Here is an 18,879-nt window from a genome sequence, read left to right as displayed (position 1 = left end):
TAAAAATAGCGGGTTTGTGCATTTTGTCCTTCTCAGGCAAGCTCGGGGGTTTAGATTTGCTGTAGCCCACAGGAACAACACTTTGTGACACTTTTTTTCTCCAAATAGGGATCAGAATATATGGAGTTAACATAATCCAGTTAAAACTAATATAGATTTTTAAACGCTTGATGATCCACACATTACTAAAAGTGTGTGTCATCTAACAGAGACAATAAAAACTAAGAGAATGGTCAAGGTTGTTGTATTGATTTAAGGCAGCAGCTCCTGTGTTCAGCAAGTTTAAAATGACTGTTTTGGTCATTGGAGTCTGGCTTTGAAGAGAGTATAACTCTTTGTTCAGTTACCCATTAGAAAGGGCTGCCTGTTGGGGTAGTGCTGAGCATACACACCAAAAATCTGTTCAGCTCTTTCTTGGACCACGGCTTAGCTTCAATCAAATGTCACTGAATTTTATCGTAGTTTTTGAGAATCCTGCTAACTAATAACTATACGGAAACTCTCAAAATACAACCTCCTTAGCGGAGGTAACAAATAACCCACAAATAATTGCATAAATGTCCATGACCACCTAATCGCCTGTTTCTGTAAATTATTAGCAAGGCTACTTTTCAACACACACACACCAACTAAAGACTGAATATTGTAGACCTGGGCATCCATCTCATTCCCAACTAATCTGCTAAAGCGATATCGTTTACGAACCAACTTTTGGTTTTCTGGTTTTCTCAGTAAGCAGCTCTCACCATAAGCAGTATGGCCGCTCCCCCTCATACTGCTGCATTCAACACTTCTGATCAAAATGGCCATCACTTACTAAAACAAGTCTTTGTTTTTGTTATGCTATTTTGGTCTAAACCTAGCCATGTACAGCAATGTAATGGCGTTGGAGATCAACGTCACAGTGTTGTGTTTCTGTGGCATAAAGGCCCACGAAGCTGTGTGTTTAGGGAACAGCAGAGAAGCAGGCGAGGCCAGTCCGACGTTGACCTCTGTGGCCCACACTAAACCCCCACCCACGACCCCTCGACCCCCGCATCACCATAACGACCCAACTCGAGATGGGCTTGCCTCTTTCTCTTCTGTTTTTACCTCCACTTCCTGTTGTGACCCCTCACAGGGTCCAGTTTAGTTTCACTGCAGGTGAATGTCTTTGAGGTAAAGCAGCTAATCAAACCAAACAGGAGGAAACACGCAGCTTTGCAACAGAAACAAACCAATGAAGGTCAAATACTGTTGATGATGTTGGACAGGTGTGAGGAGTAAATCAAATGTTTTGTGCCTTTTGTATGAGAAAAAATTAAGATGGCAGAAATTACCCAAATTGGCAAATTTGGCGAGAAGTTTGCTTTACTCCAGTCTAACACCTTTCAAGTTTTACTCTGTCTGAAATGTGTCTTCAGCTGTCAAAACAGTTCATCTGTGTTACCAGGGTTACTGAGTTTCACATTTTCACTCATATTTATAAGAGACAGTAGACCTAACTCTCTGGTTTGGGATTTCATGACATGTAGAGAAGATCTGCTTTTGTCTTTTTGGTGCTTTTTTTTTGCTTTTCTTAAAAGTATTTCTCAGCTGTCTGCATGCTGTTTAATTAAAGGCCCACACGGTCATGTGCACATTTTCTAACACCTGATTGGCTGTGCTGTTTAGACAGGTTTGGTGTTGCAGGATTTTCTAGAAGCCCATCTGCTGTTTTTAGTTTTCAGATTCATGACAGTTGTGTGGCGCCTTCACTGATCTGTGTGCTTCCATATTGTTTAACTGCATGTGATTTAACATGGATTCATGTCATGAGTTTTTATCTGGCTGTATGTTTGTAGATTTAAGGACTCGAGAGTTCTTGTCAGAGGTGGAAGATGTTTACATGGTACTTTGCACAGACAAATCAAGAGATGTGTAGATAAATGATTGGAATGAAATGAATATCAATTAGAAATAAATAGATATGGACAGTTGAGGTATTTCAGTCTGTCCAGTAAATCTAGTTTAAGTCATACCTCTAGATTTGGGTTTTTCTCACTTTCAGATTAGTTAAGAGTACATGTTCTTCTACAGGCTGACAGGCGTCTCTCAAAGGAGCAGTGTGTGGGATTTAGTGGCATCTAGTGGTGAGGATTGCAGATTGCAACCAGCTGAAATTTCTCCTGGTTAGAATTCGTTCAGTGTTCATTGTTCAGGAGGTTTTTACCGAGAGCCGAATCATCCACAGAGGCCTCTTCCTCTCTAAAACTAACTGACCATGTGATTAAAACTAGCAAACACACTGAATAAAGTAGTTTCATGTTACAAATCAGTGCTTCTCAAACACTATTTTGCCATTTGCTGACAGGCTGCTAACATAGCACCTGCTAATGTGTGCTCACCTTTTCTCTCTGATAACTTAAGATCTAGACATTGAGGAGGTTTGTTATGGGAGCAGAATAATCCGCAGAGGTCTCTTCTTCTCAAAAACAAATGGACCCGGTGGTTTAAGCCACAAAATAACCCTTAAGGTGCTTTCAGACCTGGAGTTTGCTTGCCTTGGTTCAAATCAGGGACGAATTTTATTACAAAATTGCATAATTGCCTAGAGTTGGTTCGTGTTCTCACGGCAGCATTTACAAGCGGACCAGATCAAATGCCTTGTGTGAGAAAGCTGCTCTTGATTGGTCAGAATTTCCATGTGGGAAAAATCCAGGAAGTAAAGCAAACGTTGAAGAAGAGTAGACGTAGTAGTCGTGTACGTCGTATAGTCGTGGACTATATTGCTGTCATTGTTCATTTTAGTCAAACCATACAGTTTGAAAACGAGGCGCGGCTCCAACTAGAAAACAATGTTTTGATGCATTGGATGTGCTGAATGTGCATATTAAGGCAGTACAGGAGGAGGTGCACATTAATAATCCTCCAGGACTGTAACATGCTCATGTTTAACCCAAACAATGTGTCATGTGACTGCAGTTGGTTCAGATCCAGGTCGGAACAAACGAGCCTCACCACAAACGAACTGCACCAGAGTTCGTTTGTAACCGGACTGAGACCACCTCTTCAAGAAGGTCTCGGTCTGGTTGCTGTGGTGCGCACCTGAGTGTGATTGCTGTGTTCACACCTGCCCAAATGAACCGCACTTAGGGGCAAACGAACTTCAGTTCTATTGAACCGAACCAAACACGGCAGGGCACCCTAGATTAAACAGTTTCACGTTAGAAATCAGTGTTTTTCTAATGCTGTTAGGCTCGTCATAGAGGGACTGCTAACTTAAGTGCCCCATGTGAAAGCATGATGGGCCCTATCTAGAGCCAGTGTTTGGTTTTTCCATTCTGGGCTACTGTAGAAATATTGCGGTGCGACATGGCGGACTCCATGGACGAGGACCCGCTCCCTATGTAGATACAAACAGCTTACTCTAAGGTAACGAAAACACAGTGATTCTTATTCCCATTCTGCCACTATATGCCCCTAAATCCTGCACACTGAACCTTTAAGTAGTGAGAAGCTTTTTTATGACCTCTTCTGTTCAAGGTACATTATGCAGTTCTGGAGAAAGATAGTTGATTGTTGAGTCTCATTCCCAGGCTTTCAAGAACCGACGCTTTGGGTTGGTTATCGGACAAAACCGCCATCCAATGTGACTCTCACTCTTTCTCCAGAGTTGCACACTGACCCTTTAAAGTAGGACCAAGAAGTTGCAGCTGTAAGATGGATGTAGTGTAATAAAGAGTTCTAGGTATCCCTGAGATAATGCCGTTTGTGCTCAAGTACATTAACAGTACTCCCACCTTTAGAAATAGTTTTTAACTTCTTTGATCAGTTTGAACCTGCTGGCTCATTGACTATGATTTTGTAACTTTGGGTTGCTCAGCGCTTCTGTCTTTACGTTAAACATTATGTGAGACCGCCCTCATCTGCAGCACAGTAGGCATCATAGCAAGAGCTGAAAACACATTTTTCATCTGTTTCCTTCCACACGTGCAGATCTAACACTCTGTGTGTGTGTGTGTGTGTGTGTGTGTGTGTGTGTGTGTGTCTCTGTGTGTGTTTTATGCATGTGCGTGTGTCCAGGATCGACCCACATCTTCACCCCCACCAGCCTGCTGGAGCAGCTCAAGGCAATGAACAAACCAGACGAGGAAGCCACAAGCTAAAATCGTCCAATCACATCTCTCTCCTCTTTACCCTAACCCTGCCCACCCCCCTCCTACCCGTCTCACCTCTGTATCCTTTACCCCCCAAACACCCTGCATTAACTGTGTATGCATCTTGCTTGAGAAGAAAAAGACATCTTAGAAGATAAAAAATATATGTTGTATCAAAGATTAAAACTGTTGCAAGTATTCTCATGTTTTACAATGGATGCAACTAAATGAACTTATTTAAAGAGGTTTAAATATCACAACAGAAGGCCATTTAAAACTGAAAGTACCAAAATGTAATATTGTATGCTATGAAACCTGTGCAAAAGGTAGACACTTTCTCTCGTTTGTTCCTTTGGGTTTCCTCCTTGGTGTGAGTTTTATTGGAAGCGGGTCGAGGAGGGATGTGCGGTTTGAGAGGTTGATGTTGTAAAATATCTCATATCAGTCAACATGCAATATATAGATATAAATATATTCATCAGCGAGGAGCCCCACCCCCCAACCCCGCCCCGCCCATCTGAGATGTTCGTATTCAGTAGCATGCTTGGACTTGTGTGGACTGTTAATGTGTTTGTATCCATTGTGGATGTTCTGGGAGCCGCAGAGTTAGCACTTAGCTTTTTCCTAAGATGTTGAGATTGAATACTGCGCAGAAAACTTTTGTTTTGAGTATCGAAAACTGAACAGACACTCCTGTAACGTTATCCACGGTCCATCTGTAAACTCAGCTACCAGTTTATTGGGTAAAACCTTGGTCATGTCAATCTAATTCCTTATACTCAGTTGTGTCTTTAAGATTTGGTCTACTATGATGATATAAATGCGGTGGCTAGAATGCATCAGCTAACTTTACAATCAACGTCTTTTCAGCCATGTTTTGATGGAAATATGATTGGACGGAGAAGTGGCCTGTATAGTTATAGTTTTTCATGGTGAGACCGTTGTGTATTCGAGCTAACTTCAGCAGCCGTCCACTGCTGACGTTCCATCTTGTGAAGCGACATGAAGTTTGCCCCCGTTTATTTTCTGTGAGACATGAAGGAATTGTTTGACATTACAATTGCTGTACTTTCTGGAATCTCTCTCGTCTTCTTCCCTGGTGTCTGGGATTACAGAGAGAAACAAAATCCAAGTGCTGCTTGGCGCCGTCGCTGTCTGATGTGTACCGGAAACCTAAATTTGTTCTACGCACGTGGGAAGATGGTTGGGGTTAGGCTTTGACCTGGAATGGTTAAGGTTAGGATGGCCAGTTGGTCAGTGGATAGGACCTGAACAAATCGGGTTGCTGATATGGATTGGATAGTGACAGCCACCTTTCCTCATGAGCAAACTACTGACACTGACACGTCCACAGGAATAGCAAGATATGGCCGAGGCAGTGTTGCCCAGTTTGTCCGCTCAGTGTCTGATACTCAAAACCAAAGTTTTTGTCAAAGTATTCATTTAAAAAGTCTTGGTTAGGTAGACAGTCGAAAGAGATGTAACTCTGTACAAAGCCAGAATCATCCCTCCTCCAGCTGCCGAGACTGTAAAGTATTTACTTGCCATAACCTTTTTCCTTTTCTCCAGAGAAACTTCACCTTTTAATGTCAAAGGCCGTTGCTTGCTGATATTTAATGAATAATCTTAAAAAGGGCCAGTTGTATTTCAGTATTGTATCCTGTCAGATTAAGTCTTATCATTGGTTAGTAACGATGTTTAATTGGGCCATGCACTGAGTAGTGTTGTGTATGCCATATGTTGCTGTTTTAGTGTCTCACTGTTGACTGGTGATATTTCTGACTGTGAAGTAGTGAAACTTTTCCTTTAAAAAAAAAAAAAAAAAAACGTCAATGTGAAGCCGCCGTGTTTGTGATGTTTTAGCTGTAGCTGTTAGTGGTCAACTCGGAAAAAGAACTAATATCTCTATTTTTTGCGTCTGTTTCCTCCTCTGGTGCAATGTAAAAACCCTCCAATGGTGAATGGCTTTGCAAAAGACAAAAAAACAACAACTTAAATCCACCCTTTTCACTTTTATTTCCTCCCTCCCTGCCCTCTTTCCTGGCCAAACAAGTTGTATATTGCACTATAATGCATTTTCTGTGATGCAAATGCTTGACTTTGTGTCCATTTTTTTTCTATTATTATTTGCTGTTGTATAGGGTTTACTCTGTCAGATGACTTGATTTATATCAGAATTATTTATCAGAGAAAAAATAATAGTGATGCATTAGTCTGTCCTAAAACTGTTTAACTTATTGGGATTGTATGTTTGCGAGTGTTGAAGCACAAACAGTACTTCCATGTGTACCTAATATGTACTAAGGCTGTCTAATAAATTGGCTTCCATTACAGTAAAGACTCCTGTTTCAATACAACTTTAGATTTTAAATTGCAAAGTATTCAGACACCAAATGTTAATTTTCACCTTTTATTTGGCTCCTTAGGGACAATGAAAAGACTCCCTGCAAAATGTAAAAAAAGATCTACAATTTACAAAATAGATGGTGCAAAAAAGATTAAATGGACCAAAAAAACAAAAGCAAAATTCACTTGAGCATCCACAGTTCTACGGTATATTTCAACCAAATACGATTCTTAAAATAATCTGTAAAAATATTGTTATTCCTCTGTTTGTGTTGGCATTCCCTCCTGTATATAGATCCAAACAGCTTTGCTGGTGTGTGAATATTTGATGCACATAAAGCTCACACTGCTACGCTTGCAAGTTTATGATAAAATACTGTACAAAATTTAGTTCTAAAAAACATACAAACGTACGCAATAAGTTAAAAAACAGAAGCAGACTAATTTTGAGGATATCCAGCATCTCAGGTTCACACGACGATGAGCCACTGACCATTTACAAAATAGATTCATCATCCAAAACTAACTTCGTCACGACAGGTGCAATGAGCGAGTGCATTTCATTTGTAGCGCACAAGAAAACAAAATGCTTACCAGTATATGGCAACTAAAATAACACTGAAATGCTAAACTTATTTTTGTGTTGTCAAACAAGGAAAAATCTGAAAACAAACAATAAGCAAAGTCACATGTTCAATAAATAGCTCAAATAAACTTGTTACCGTTTCAAGACAGTTGTAACTTCTCATTTCTGATGATGAACTTGTTCTAAAAAAATCAACATGATCAAGAACATTTTTATCAAACTGATCTACAGTACTACATCATTTTACAAAGATTATTTCAATGTATGCCAGCACATCGTTTGAGATTATTATTTTGACTGTTAGAGAAATTCATGTTCATCCACCTGAGACTCAAATGTCCAGAACAAATGTTTTAAAGTACCTTTAAAACCAATGGTGTAAACAAAGCTTCAGTAACAGCTTCTTTTTCAAACACAGGATCCAAACAAAAGTTACGAAGAAAAGGCTTTAAGATTTTTTATTCTTGAATGTGTTCTCGCTCCCTTCAGCTCCTGGTGATGTTTACGGCCTCAGTGTCAGGTTAATGCTGCTCAGTCTCAGCTGCCTGTGAGGTGAATTCAGGTCTGAGTCAGGAGCTGCTGGTAGTGCAATCCAGCAGCCAGGGAGCGAGCCATATGTCCGGAGGTGTGTTTCATGTGCCGAGCTGCTCTGATGGCTCTGTTAAGAGAGGAGTCCATGGAGTTGTCCGCTGAGCGCTGCTTGTCGGCAGACAGGGAGTGTCTTGTCCTCCCCCTCACCTCCCCGCGACCTCTGACCCCTGGGGATGTGCCAGTGCTGTAGCCAGGAGAAACGTAGAGCGGTGGTGAGAACAACCTATAGAGAGGGTAAGGTTGGTGACAAATAAAGGAAGTTTGACAGGTCAAATAAAACTTAGCATGACAAAAAGTAAGTACAATTTACTTAGTTTTTAAAGTAGCTTTTGTAGTTTGTGTACAAGTGTAACATATAAATTCAGTTTTTTCTTTGTACCAACAGGAAATGACAGAATATGTTCTCTGATGCATGTCGAACTGCAAAGTTGGATTGTCAGCGACAAAGAGAAAGAAATGTACACAATGTTTCAGAGGTACTGTACTTATTTATCTGAGGACATAACCATGATTTGCTTCATGTTTTGCAGCTGTGAGGAGCGCCTGAATTGCCAGTCATGAGAATCATTAGTATAGAAACTTACATCTTTTTGATTAAAATTAAAAAAAAGTGACAGCATGCCATAAAAAATGGCCCAGGAATTATCATACAAAACTCATAGTAAAGTATGCCATAAAAATGTGTTTTAAAAAAAAAAAAAGTCACAGTATAGTATGTCGTCCCAAATCATGAAAAAAGTCACAGTATAGTATGTCGTCCCAAATCATGAAAAAAAGTCATAATTTAGTATGTCGTTCCAAATCATAAAAAAAGTCATAGTATAGTATGCCGTCCCAAATCATGAAAAAAGTCACAGTATAGTATGTCGTCCCAAATCATGAAAAAAGTCATAATTTAGTATGTCGTTCCAAATCATAAAAAAAGTCATAGTATAGTATGTCGTCCCAAATCATGAAAAAAAGTCATAGTATAGTGTGTCGTCCAAAACCATGAAAAAAAGTCATAATTTAGTATGTCGTCCCAAATCATGAAAAAAAAGTCATAGTATAGTATGTCGTCCAAAACCATGAAAAAAAGTCATAATTTAGTATGTCGTCCCAAATCATGAAAAAAAGTCATAGTATAGTATGTCGTCCAAAACCATGAAAAAAAGTCATAGTATAGTATGTCGTCCAAAACCATGAAAAAAAGTCATAATTTAGTATGTCGTCCCAAATCATGAAAAAAAGTCATAGTATAGTATGTCGTCCAAAACCATGAAAAAAAGTCATAATTTAGTATGTCGTCCCAAATCATGAAAAAAAGTCATAGTATAGTATGTCGTCCAAAACCATGAAAAAAAAGTCATAGTATGTCGTTCCAAATCATAAAAAAAGTCATAGTATAGTATGTCGTCCCAAATCATGAAAAAAAGTCATAGTATAGTATGTCGTCCAAAACCATGAAAAAAAAGTCATAGTATGTCGTTCCAAATCATAAAAAAGTCATAGTATAGTATGTCGTCCCAAACCATGAAAAAAAGTCATAATTTAGTATGTCGTCCCAAATCATGAAAAAAAGTCATAGTATAGTATGTCGTCCAAAACCATGAAAAAGTCATAGTATAGTATGTCGTCCAAAACCATGAAAAAAAAGTCATAGTATGTCGTTCCAAATCATAAAAAAGTCATAGTATAGTATGTTGTCCCAAATCATAAAAAAGTCATAGTATAGTATGTCGTCCAAAACCATGAAAAAAAAGTCATAGTATAGTATGTCGTCCTAAATCATGAAAAAAAGTCATAGTATAGTATGTCGTCCCAAATCATGAAAAAAAGTCATAGTATAGTATGTCGTCCAAAACCATGAAAAAAAAGTCATAGTACAGTATGTCGTTCCAAAACCATGAAAAAAAGTCATAATTTAGTATGTCGTCCCAAATCATGAAAAAAAAAGTCATAGTATAGTATGTCGTCCAAAACCATGAAAAAAAGTCATAATTTAGTATGTCGTCCCAAACCATGAAAAAAAGTCATAGTATAGTATGTCGTCCAAAACCATGAAAAAAAAGTCATAGTATAGTATGTCGTCCTAAATCATGAAAAAATGTCATAGTATAGTATGTCGTCCCAAATCATGAAAAAAAAAGTCATAGTATAGTATGTCGTCCAAAACCATGAAAAAAAGTCAGAATTTAGTATGTCGTCCAAAATCATGAAAAAAAGTCATAGTACAGTATGTCATCCAAAACCATGAAAAAAAGTCATAGTATAGTATGTCGTCCCAAATCATGAAAAAAAAAGTCATAGTACAGTATGTCGTCCCAAATCATGAAAAAAAGTCATAGTACAGTATGTCGTCCAAAACCATGAAAAAAAAGTCATAGTACAGTATGTCGTTCCAAATCATGAAAAAAAGTCATAGTATAGTATGTCGTCCCAAATCATGAAAAAAAGTCATAGTATAGTATGTCGTCCCAAATCATAAAAAAAGTCATAGTATAGTATGTCGTCCCAAATCATGAAAAAAAAGTCATAGTATAGTATGTCGTCCCAAATCATGAAAAAAAGTCATAATTTAGTATGTCGTCCCAAATCATGAAAAAAAGTCATAGTATAGTATGTCGTCCAAAACCATGAAAAAAAAGTCATAGTACAGTATGTCGTTCCAAATCATAAAAAAAGTCATAGTATAGTATGTCGTCCTAAATCATGAAAAAAAGTCATAGTATAGTATGTCGTCCTAAATCATGAAAAAAAGTCATAGTATAGTATGTCGTCCCAAATCATGAAAAAAAAGTCATAGTATAGTATGTCGTCCAAAACCATGAAAAAAAAGTCATAGTATAGTATGTCGTCCAAAACCATGAAAAAAAGTCATAGTATAGTATGTCATCCCAAACCGTGAAAAAGTCATAGCGTAGTATGTCATCCCAAAACGTGAAAAAGTCATAGTATAGTATGTCGTCCAACACCATGAAAAAAAAGTCATAGTATGTTGTTCCAAATCATAAAAAAAGTCATAGTACAGTATGTCGTCCCAAATCATGAAAAAAAGTCATAGTATAGTATGTCGTCCAAAACCATGAAAAAAAAGTCATAGTATAGTATGTCGTCCAAAACCATGAAAAAGTCATAGTAGTATGTCGCTCCAAAATCATGAAAAAGTCATAGTATAGTATGTCAGTCCCAAATCATGAAAAAGTCATAGTACAGTATGTCGCTCCAAACCATGAAAAAGTCATAATTTAGTATGTCGTCCCAAATCATGAAAAAGTCATAGTATAGTATGTCGTCCCTAAATCATGAAAAAGTCATAGTATAGTATGTCGTCCAAAATCATGAAAAAGTCATAGTATAGTATGTCGTCCCTAAATCATGAAAAAGTCATAGTATAGTATGTCGTCCAAAATCATGAAAAAGTCATAGTATAGTATGTCCCAAATCATGAAAAAGTCATAGTATAGTATGTCGCCCAAAACCATGAAAAAGTCATAATTTAGTATGTCGCCCCAAATCATGAAAAAGTCATATTATAGCATGTCGTCCAAAATCATGAAAAATTCATAGTATAGTATGTCGTCCAAAATCATGAAAAAGTCATAGTATAGCATGTCGTCCAAAATCATGAAAAAGTCATAGTATAGCATGTCGTCCCAAAACCATGAAAAAAGTCATAATTTAGTATGTCGTCCCAAATCATGAAAAAGTCATAGTATAGTATGTCGTCCCAAAACCATGAAAAAGTCATAGTACAGTATGTCGTCCAAATCATAAAAAGTCATAGTATAGTATGTCGTCCAAAATCACGAAAAAAAGTCCTAGTATATTATGTCGTCCAAAATCATTAAAAAAAGTCATAGTATAGTATGTCGTCCAAAACCATGAAAAAAAAGTCATAGTATAGTATGTCGTCCAAAACCATGAAAAAAAAGTCATAGTATAGTATGTCGTCCCAAATCATGAAAAAAAAAGTCATAGTATAGTATGTCGTCCAAAACCATGAAAAAAAGTCATAATTTAGTATGTCGTCCCAAATCATGAAAAAAAGTCATAGTATAGTATGTCGTCCTAAATCATGAAAAAAAGTCATAGTATAGTATGTCGTCCAAAACCATGAAAAAAAAGTCATAGTATAGTATGTCGTCCTAAATCATGAAAAAAAGTCATAGTATAGTATGTCGTCCAAAACCATGAAAAAAAAGTCATAGTATAGTATGTCGTCCTAAATCATGAAAAAAAGTCATAATTTAGTATGTCGTCCCAAATCATGAAAAAAAGTCATAGTATAGTATGTCGTCCAAAACCATGAAAAAAAGTCATAATTTAGTATGTCGTCCCAAATCATGAAAAAAAAAGTCACAGTATAGTATGTCGTCCAAAACCATGAAAAAAGTCATAGTATAGTATGTCGTCCTAAACCATGAAAAAAGTCATAGTATAGTATGTCGTCCTAAACCATGAAAAAAGTCATAGTATAGTATGTCGTCCCAAATCATGCAAAAAGTCACAGCATAGTATGTCGTCCAAAACCATGAAAAAAGTCACAGTATAGTATGTCGTCCAAAACCATGAAAAAAGTCATAGTATAGTATGTCGTCCTAAACCATGAAAAAAGTCATAGTATATTATGTCTTTACAAAACCATGAAAAAAAGTCATAATTTAGTATGTCGTCCCAAATCATGAAAAAAAAAGTCATAGTATAGTATGTCGTCCAAAACCATGAAAAAAAGTCATAGTACAGTATGTCGTCCAAATCATTAAAAAAAGTCATAATTTAGTATGTCGTCCCAAATCATGAAAAAAAAGTCATAGTACAGTATGTCGTTCCAAAACCATGAAAAAAAGTCATAATTTTGTATGTCGTCCCAAATCATGAAAAAAAGTCATAGTATAGTATGTCGTCCTAAAACATGAAAAAAAGTCATAGTATAATATGTCGTTCCAAATCATGAAAAAAAATCATAGTATAGTATGTCGTCCCAAATCATGAAAAAGTCATAGTATAGCATGTCGCCCAAATCATGAAAAAAGTCATAGTATAGTATGTGTCGTCCCAAATCATGAAAAACGTCATAATTTAGTATGTCGTCCCAAATCATGAAAAAAAGTCATAGTATAGTATGTCGTCCAAAACCATGAAAAAAAGTCATAATTTAGTATGTCGTCCCAAATCATGAAAAAAAGTCATAGTATAGTATGTCGTCCAAAACCATGAAAAAAAGTCATAATTTAGTATGTCGTCCCAAATCATGAAAAAAAGTCATAGTATAGTATGTCGTCCAAAACCATGAAAAAAAGTCATAATTTAGTATGTCGTCCTAAATCATGAAAAAAAGTCATAGTATAGTATGTCGTCCAAAACCATGAAAAAAAGTCATAATTTAGTATGTCGTCCCAAATCATGAAAAAAAGTCATACTATAGTATGTCGTCCAAAACCATGAAAAAAAAGTCATAGTATGTCGTTCCAAATCATAAAAAAAGTCATAGTATAGTATGTCGTCCAAAACCATGAAAAAAAAGTCATAGTATGTCGTTCCAAATCATAAAAAAAGTCATAGTATAGTATGTCGTCCCAAACCATGAAAAAAAGTCATAATTTAGTATGTCGTCCCAAATCATGAAAAAAAGTCATAGTATAGTATGTCGTCCAAAACCATGAAAAAAAGTCATAGTATAGTATGTCGTCCAAAACCATGAAAAAAAGTCATAATTTAGTATGTCGTCCCAAATCATGAAAAAAAGTCATAGTATAGTATGTCGTCCAAAACCATGAAAAAAAGTCATAATTTAGTATGTCGTCCTAAATCATGAAAAAAAGTCATAGTATAGTATGTCGTCCAAAATCATGAAAAAAAAAGTCATAGTATAGTATGTCGTCCAAAACCATGAAAAAAAGTCATAATTTAGTATGTCGTCCCAAATCATGAAAAAAAGTCATAGTATAGTATGTCGTCCCAAATCATGAAAAAAAGTCATAGTATAGTATGTCGTCCCAAACCATGAAAAAAAGTCATAGTATAGTATGTCGTCCAAAACCATGAAAAAAAAGTCATAGTACAGTATGTCGTTCCAAAACCATGAAAAAAAGTCATAATTTAGTATGTCGTCCCAAATCATGAAAAAAAAAGTCATAGTATAGTATGTCGTCCAAAACCATGAAAAAAAGTCATAATTTAGTATGTCGTCCCAAACCATGAAAAAAAGTCATAGTATAGTATGTCGTCCAAAACCATGAAAAAAAAGTCATAGTATAGTATGTCGTCCTAAATCATGAAAAAAAGTCATAGTATAGTATGTCGTCCCAAATCATGAAAAAAAAAGTCATAGTATAGTATGTCGTCCAAAACCATGAAAAAAAGTCAGAATTTAGTATGTCGTCCAAAATCATGAAAAAAAGTCATAGTACAGTATGTCATCCAAAACCATGAAAAAAAGTCATAGTATAGTATGTCGTCCCAAATCATGAAAAAAAAAGTCATAGTATAGTATGTCGTCCCAAATCATGAAAAAAAGTCATAGTACAGTATGTCGTCCAAAACCATGAAAAAAAAGTCATAGTACAGTATGTCGTTCCAAATCATGAAAAAAAGTCATAGTATAGTATGTCGTCCCAAATCATGAAAAAAAGTCATAGTATAGTATGTGTGCCAAATCATAAAAAGTCATAGTATAGTATGTCGTTCCCAAATCATTAAAAAAAGTCATAGTATAGTATGTCGTCCCAAATCATGAAAAAAAGTCATAATTTAGTATGTCGTCCCAAATCATGAAAAAAAAGTCATAGTATAGTATGTCGTCCAAAACCATGAAAAAAAAGTCATCGTACAGTATGTCGTTCCAAATCATGAAAAAAAGTCATAGTATAGTATGTCGTCCCAAATCATGAAAAAAAGTCATAGTATAGTATGTCGTCCTAAATCATGAAAAAAAGTCATAGTATAGTATGTCGTCCTAAATCATGAAAAAAAGTCATAGTATAGTATGTCGTCCCAAATCATGAAAAAAAGTCATAGTATAGTATGTCGTCCAAAACCATGAAAAAAAAGTCATCGTACAGTATGTCGTTCCAAATCATGAAAAAAAGTCATAGTATAGTATGTCGTCCCAAATCATGAAAAAAAGTCATAGTATAGTATGTCGTCCCAACCCATGAAAAAAAGTCATAGTATAGTATGTCGTCCCAAATCATGAAAAAAAGTCATAGTATAGTATGTCATCCCAAATCATGAAAAAAAAGGTCGTAGTATAGTTTGTCATCCCAAACCATGAAAAAAAAGTCACAGTATAGTATGTCGTCCCAAACCATGAAAAAAAAGTCATAGTACAGTATGTCGTTCCAAAACCATGAAAAAAAGTCATAATTTAGTATGTCGTCCCAAATCATGAAAAAAAAGTCATAGTACAGTATGTCGTTCCAAAACCATGAAAAAAAGTCATAATTTAGTATGTCGTCCCAAATCATGAAAAAAAGTCATAGTATAGTATGTCGTCCCAAATCATGAAAAAAAGTCATAGTATAGTATGTCGTCCAAAACCATGAAAAAAAGTCATAGTATAGTATGTCGTCCCAAATCATGAAAAAAAGTCATAGTATAGTATGTCGTCCAAAACCATGAAAAAAAGTCATAGTATAGTATGTCGTCCTAAATCATGAAAAAAAGTCATAGTATAGTATGTCGTCCAAAACCATGAAAAAAAGTCATAATTTAGTATGTCGTCCCAAATCATGAAAAAAAGTCATAGTATAGTATGTCGTCCAAAACCATGAAAAAAAAGTCATATTACAGGATGTCGTTCCAAATCATGAAAAAAAGTCATAGTATAGTATGTCGTACAAAAACATCAAAAAAAGTCAAAATATAGTATGTCGTCAAAAACCATGAAAAAAAGTCATAATATAGAATGTAGTCCCAAATCATGAAAAAAAGTCATAGTATAGTATGTCGTCCAAAACCATGAAAAAAAAGTCATAGTACAGTATGTCGTTCCAAATCATAAAAAAAGTCATAGTATAGTATGTCGTCCTAAATCATGAAAAAAAGTCATAATTTAGTATGTCGTCCCAAATCATGAAAAAAAGTCATAGTATAGTATGTCGTCCAAAACCATGAAAAAAAAGTCATAGTACAGTATGTCGTTCCAAAACCATGAAAAAAAGTCATAATTTAGTATGTCGTCCCAAATCATGAAAAAAAAGTCATAGTACAGTATGTCGTTCCAAAACCATGAAAAAAAGTCATAATTTAGTATGTCGTCCCAAATCATGAAAAAAAGTCATAGTATAGTATGTCGTCCTAAATCATGAAAAAAAGTCATAGTATAGTATGTCGTCCAAAACCATGAAAAAAAAGTCATAGTATAGTATGTCGTCCTAAATCATGAAAAAAAGTCATAGTATAGTATGTCGCCCAAAACCATGAAAAAGTCATAGTATAGTATGTCATGTCTAAATCATGAAAAAGTCATAATTTAGTATGTCGCCCCAAATCATGAAAAAGTCATAGTATAGTATGTCGCCCAAAACCATGAAAAAGTCATAATTTAGTATGTCGTCCCAAATCATGAAAAAAGTCATAGTATAGTATGTCGTCAAAACCATGAAAAAGTCATAATTTAGTATGTCGTCCAAATCATGAAAAAGTCATAGTATAGTATGTCGCCCAAAACCATGAAAAAGTCATAATTTAGTATGTCGTCCCAAATCATGAAAAAAGTCATAGTATAGTATGTCCAAAACCATGAAAAAGTCATAATTTAGTATGTCGTCCAAATCATGAAAAAAGTCATAGTATAGTATGTCTCCAAAATCATGAAAAAAGACATAGTATAGTATGTCGTCCAAAACCATGAAAAAGTCATAGTATTTAGTATGTCGTCCCAAATCATGAAAAAGTCATAGTATAGTATGTCGTCCAAAACCATGAAAAAAAAGTCATAGTACAGTATGTCGTTCCAAATCATAAAAAAAGTCATAGTATAGTATGTCGTCCTAAATCATGAAAAAAAAGTCATAGTATAGTATGTCGTCCCAAATCATGAAAAAAAAGTCATAGTATAGTATGTCGTCCCAAATCATGAAAAAAAGTCATAATTTAGTATGTCGTCCCAAATCATGAAAAAAAGTCATAGTATAGTATGTCGTCCAAAACCATGAAAAAAAAGTCATAGTACAGTATGTCGTTCCAAAACCATGAAAAAAAGTCATAATTTAGTATGTCGTCCCAAATCATGAAAAAAAAGTCATAGTACAGTATGTCGTTCCAAAACCATGAAAAAAAGTCATAATTTAGTATGTCGTCCCAAATCATGAAAAAAAGTCATAGTATAGTATGTCGTCCAAAATCATGAAAAAAAAAGTCATAGTATAGTATGTCGTCCAAAACCATGAAAAAAAAGTCATAGTACAGTATGTCGTTCCAAATCATAAAAAAAGTCATAGTATAGTATGTCGTCCTAAATCATGAAAAAAAGTCATAGTATAGTATGTCGTCCCAAATCATAAAAAAAGTCATAGTATAGTATGTCGTCCCAAATCATGAAAAAAAAGTCATAGTATAGTATGTCGTCCTAAATCATGAAAAAAAAGTCATAGTATAGTATGTCGTCCCAAATCATGAAAAAAAGTCATAGTATAGTATGTCGTCCCAAATCATGAAAAAAAGTCATAATTTAGTATGTCGTCCCAAATCATGAAAAAAAGTCATAGTATAGTATGTCGTCCAAAACCATGAAAAAAAAGTCATCGTACAGTATGTCGTTCCAAATCATGAAAAAAAGTCATAGTATAGTATGTCGTCCAAAACCATGAAAAAAAAGTCATCGTACAGTATGTCGTTCCAAATCATGAAAAAAAGTCATAGTATAGTATGTCGTCCCAAATCATGAAAAAAAGTCATAGTATAGTATGTCGTCCTAAATCATAAAAAAAGTCATAGTATAGTATGTCGTCCCAAATCATAAAAAAAAGTCATAGTATAGTATGTGGTCCAAAATCATGAGGAAAAAAAGGCTCTCATCCTCTTGTGTCAACAGGTATCCACTTCAGAGGTCAGAGGCTAATGACATAAAGGGCTCTTCACTGTGTGTGTGTGTGTGTGTGTGTGTGTGTGTGTGGTAGATTACTTACAGAAGTGGTGGTGGGCACACTGGCATGCATTGTAGTAGTGCAGGAGGAGCTGCAGCTGCAAAGTATCTGGTCCTCGCAGCTCTGTCCAGGGACTCGCCTGATTGACAGCTTGTGTGTACAGGAGGGTCCGAGACTCTGCGACAGTCTGTGAATCACATGGCAGGTCAGCAGTTCCATTAACACTTAACAAAATCAAACTCATTTCATTTACTGCAGCTTGAACTGACTTATTTCCTGAGCACAATCACTGTACACAAGTTTGTGCTGCCGACTCTGAAGAACAATATAAGTCATGGATTACATCATCAACCACACAGAGCAAAGGCCTGAGGCATAGAGACATAACTGTTTACAACCTCTCTGTCAGCACTAAGAGTTCAGTCCTCTGTTAACAGTGTATTTGAGCAGCATCACAGCTTTAATCACATGGTCTCTAACCTGGCTCAGTGCTTCTACAAGATTCAGAGCGTCCACAGAGGGGACAGTGAAGACAGCAAGAGGAGTGACTCGGCTCTCTGTCGCCACCAGTTGGCACTGAGTAAAAAAACAAGCAAGCGGAAAAATGAATGATGACAAAACTTTGTGTTACCCTGCCTGCTAAATTAAAAAAGGTCAGAAGTAAGATCAAACGTGGAAAGAAAGGATGAAAGACGCCTCCTTACTCTCGGATTGCCCTTGGCGACGTGACAAACACTGAGCACAAAGAGGAGCTCGACGCCCTCTGCTGTCAGGTTCATCTGCTGTTTCAGACACTTCTACTGTATGCTGCCCTGCAACACACACACAAATACAATCATCAGCAGGGCATACACAATCTGTTCTGACACATTTGCATCTAAAGGACTGTGTTGAAATGAACAGATGTATCTGTGAATTCATTTGATTTAATTCATTAATTTAGTTTTGTGTGTGACAGGGCTGCTAAGTTGCAGGGTCCAGCATGGGGTTAGGTACCTAATGGGTGACCAACAATAAAGGTGATTTACTGGTGGTGTTTTGTCTTGATTTTATTTCTGTGTTAAGTTCTGGATAAAACAAAGATCACAACATGCAGGTGTTGAATAATAAATGCATTAAAATGAATGAATTTTAATTCTCTGACCGCATCAATGTGGACGGCTTCTCT

At 36.0% G+C, this 18,879-nt stretch overlaps 2 protein-coding genes across 5 annotated transcripts in view; one reads left to right on the top strand and one right to left on the bottom strand.

Annotated features, from left to right (window-relative positions):
• The window catches only part of stxbp1a (syntaxin binding protein 1a), a 40,462-nt gene extending 35,906 nt beyond the window's left edge, over positions 1–4,556 (top strand). For both annotated transcript variants that reach the window (XM_049603821.1, XM_049603822.1), the window contains one exon: positions 4,045–4,556. Coding sequence is in view for 1 of the 2 variants with exons in the window: in XM_049603822.1 (XP_049459779.1) it covers positions 4,045–4,127 (83 nt within the window). In the remaining variant the exon portion in view is untranslated. The remainder of the gene's footprint in view (positions 1–4,044) is intronic.
• A 1,373-nt stretch (positions 4,557–5,929) lies between these two features.
• akna (AT-hook transcription factor) overlaps positions 5,930–18,879 on the bottom strand; it is a 38,831-nt gene continuing 25,881 nt past the window's right edge. For 2 of the 3 annotated variants that reach the window (XM_049603818.1, XM_049603819.1), the window contains exons 20-23: positions 18,416–18,523; positions 18,192–18,287; positions 17,754–17,898; positions 5,930–7,864 (exon numbers count right to left, since the gene is read on the bottom strand). In XM_049603818.1, coding sequence (XP_049459775.1) covers positions 7,609–7,864; positions 17,754–17,898; positions 18,192–18,287; positions 18,416–18,523 — 605 coding nt within the window. In that variant the 3' untranslated portion in view covers positions 5,930–7,608. The remainder of the gene's footprint in view (positions 7,865–17,753; positions 17,899–18,191; positions 18,288–18,415; positions 18,524–18,879) is intronic. The other variant, XM_049603820.1, reaches the window with a different exon arrangement.

This window comes from Epinephelus fuscoguttatus, linkage group LG18, assembly GCF_011397635.1.
Source record: "Epinephelus fuscoguttatus linkage group LG18, E.fuscoguttatus.final_Chr_v1".
NCBI lineage: Eukaryota > Metazoa > Chordata > Actinopteri > Perciformes > Serranidae > Epinephelus > Epinephelus fuscoguttatus.
Note: the sequence above shows the minus strand (reverse complement) of the source record. Positions and strands in the feature narration are given on the sequence as shown.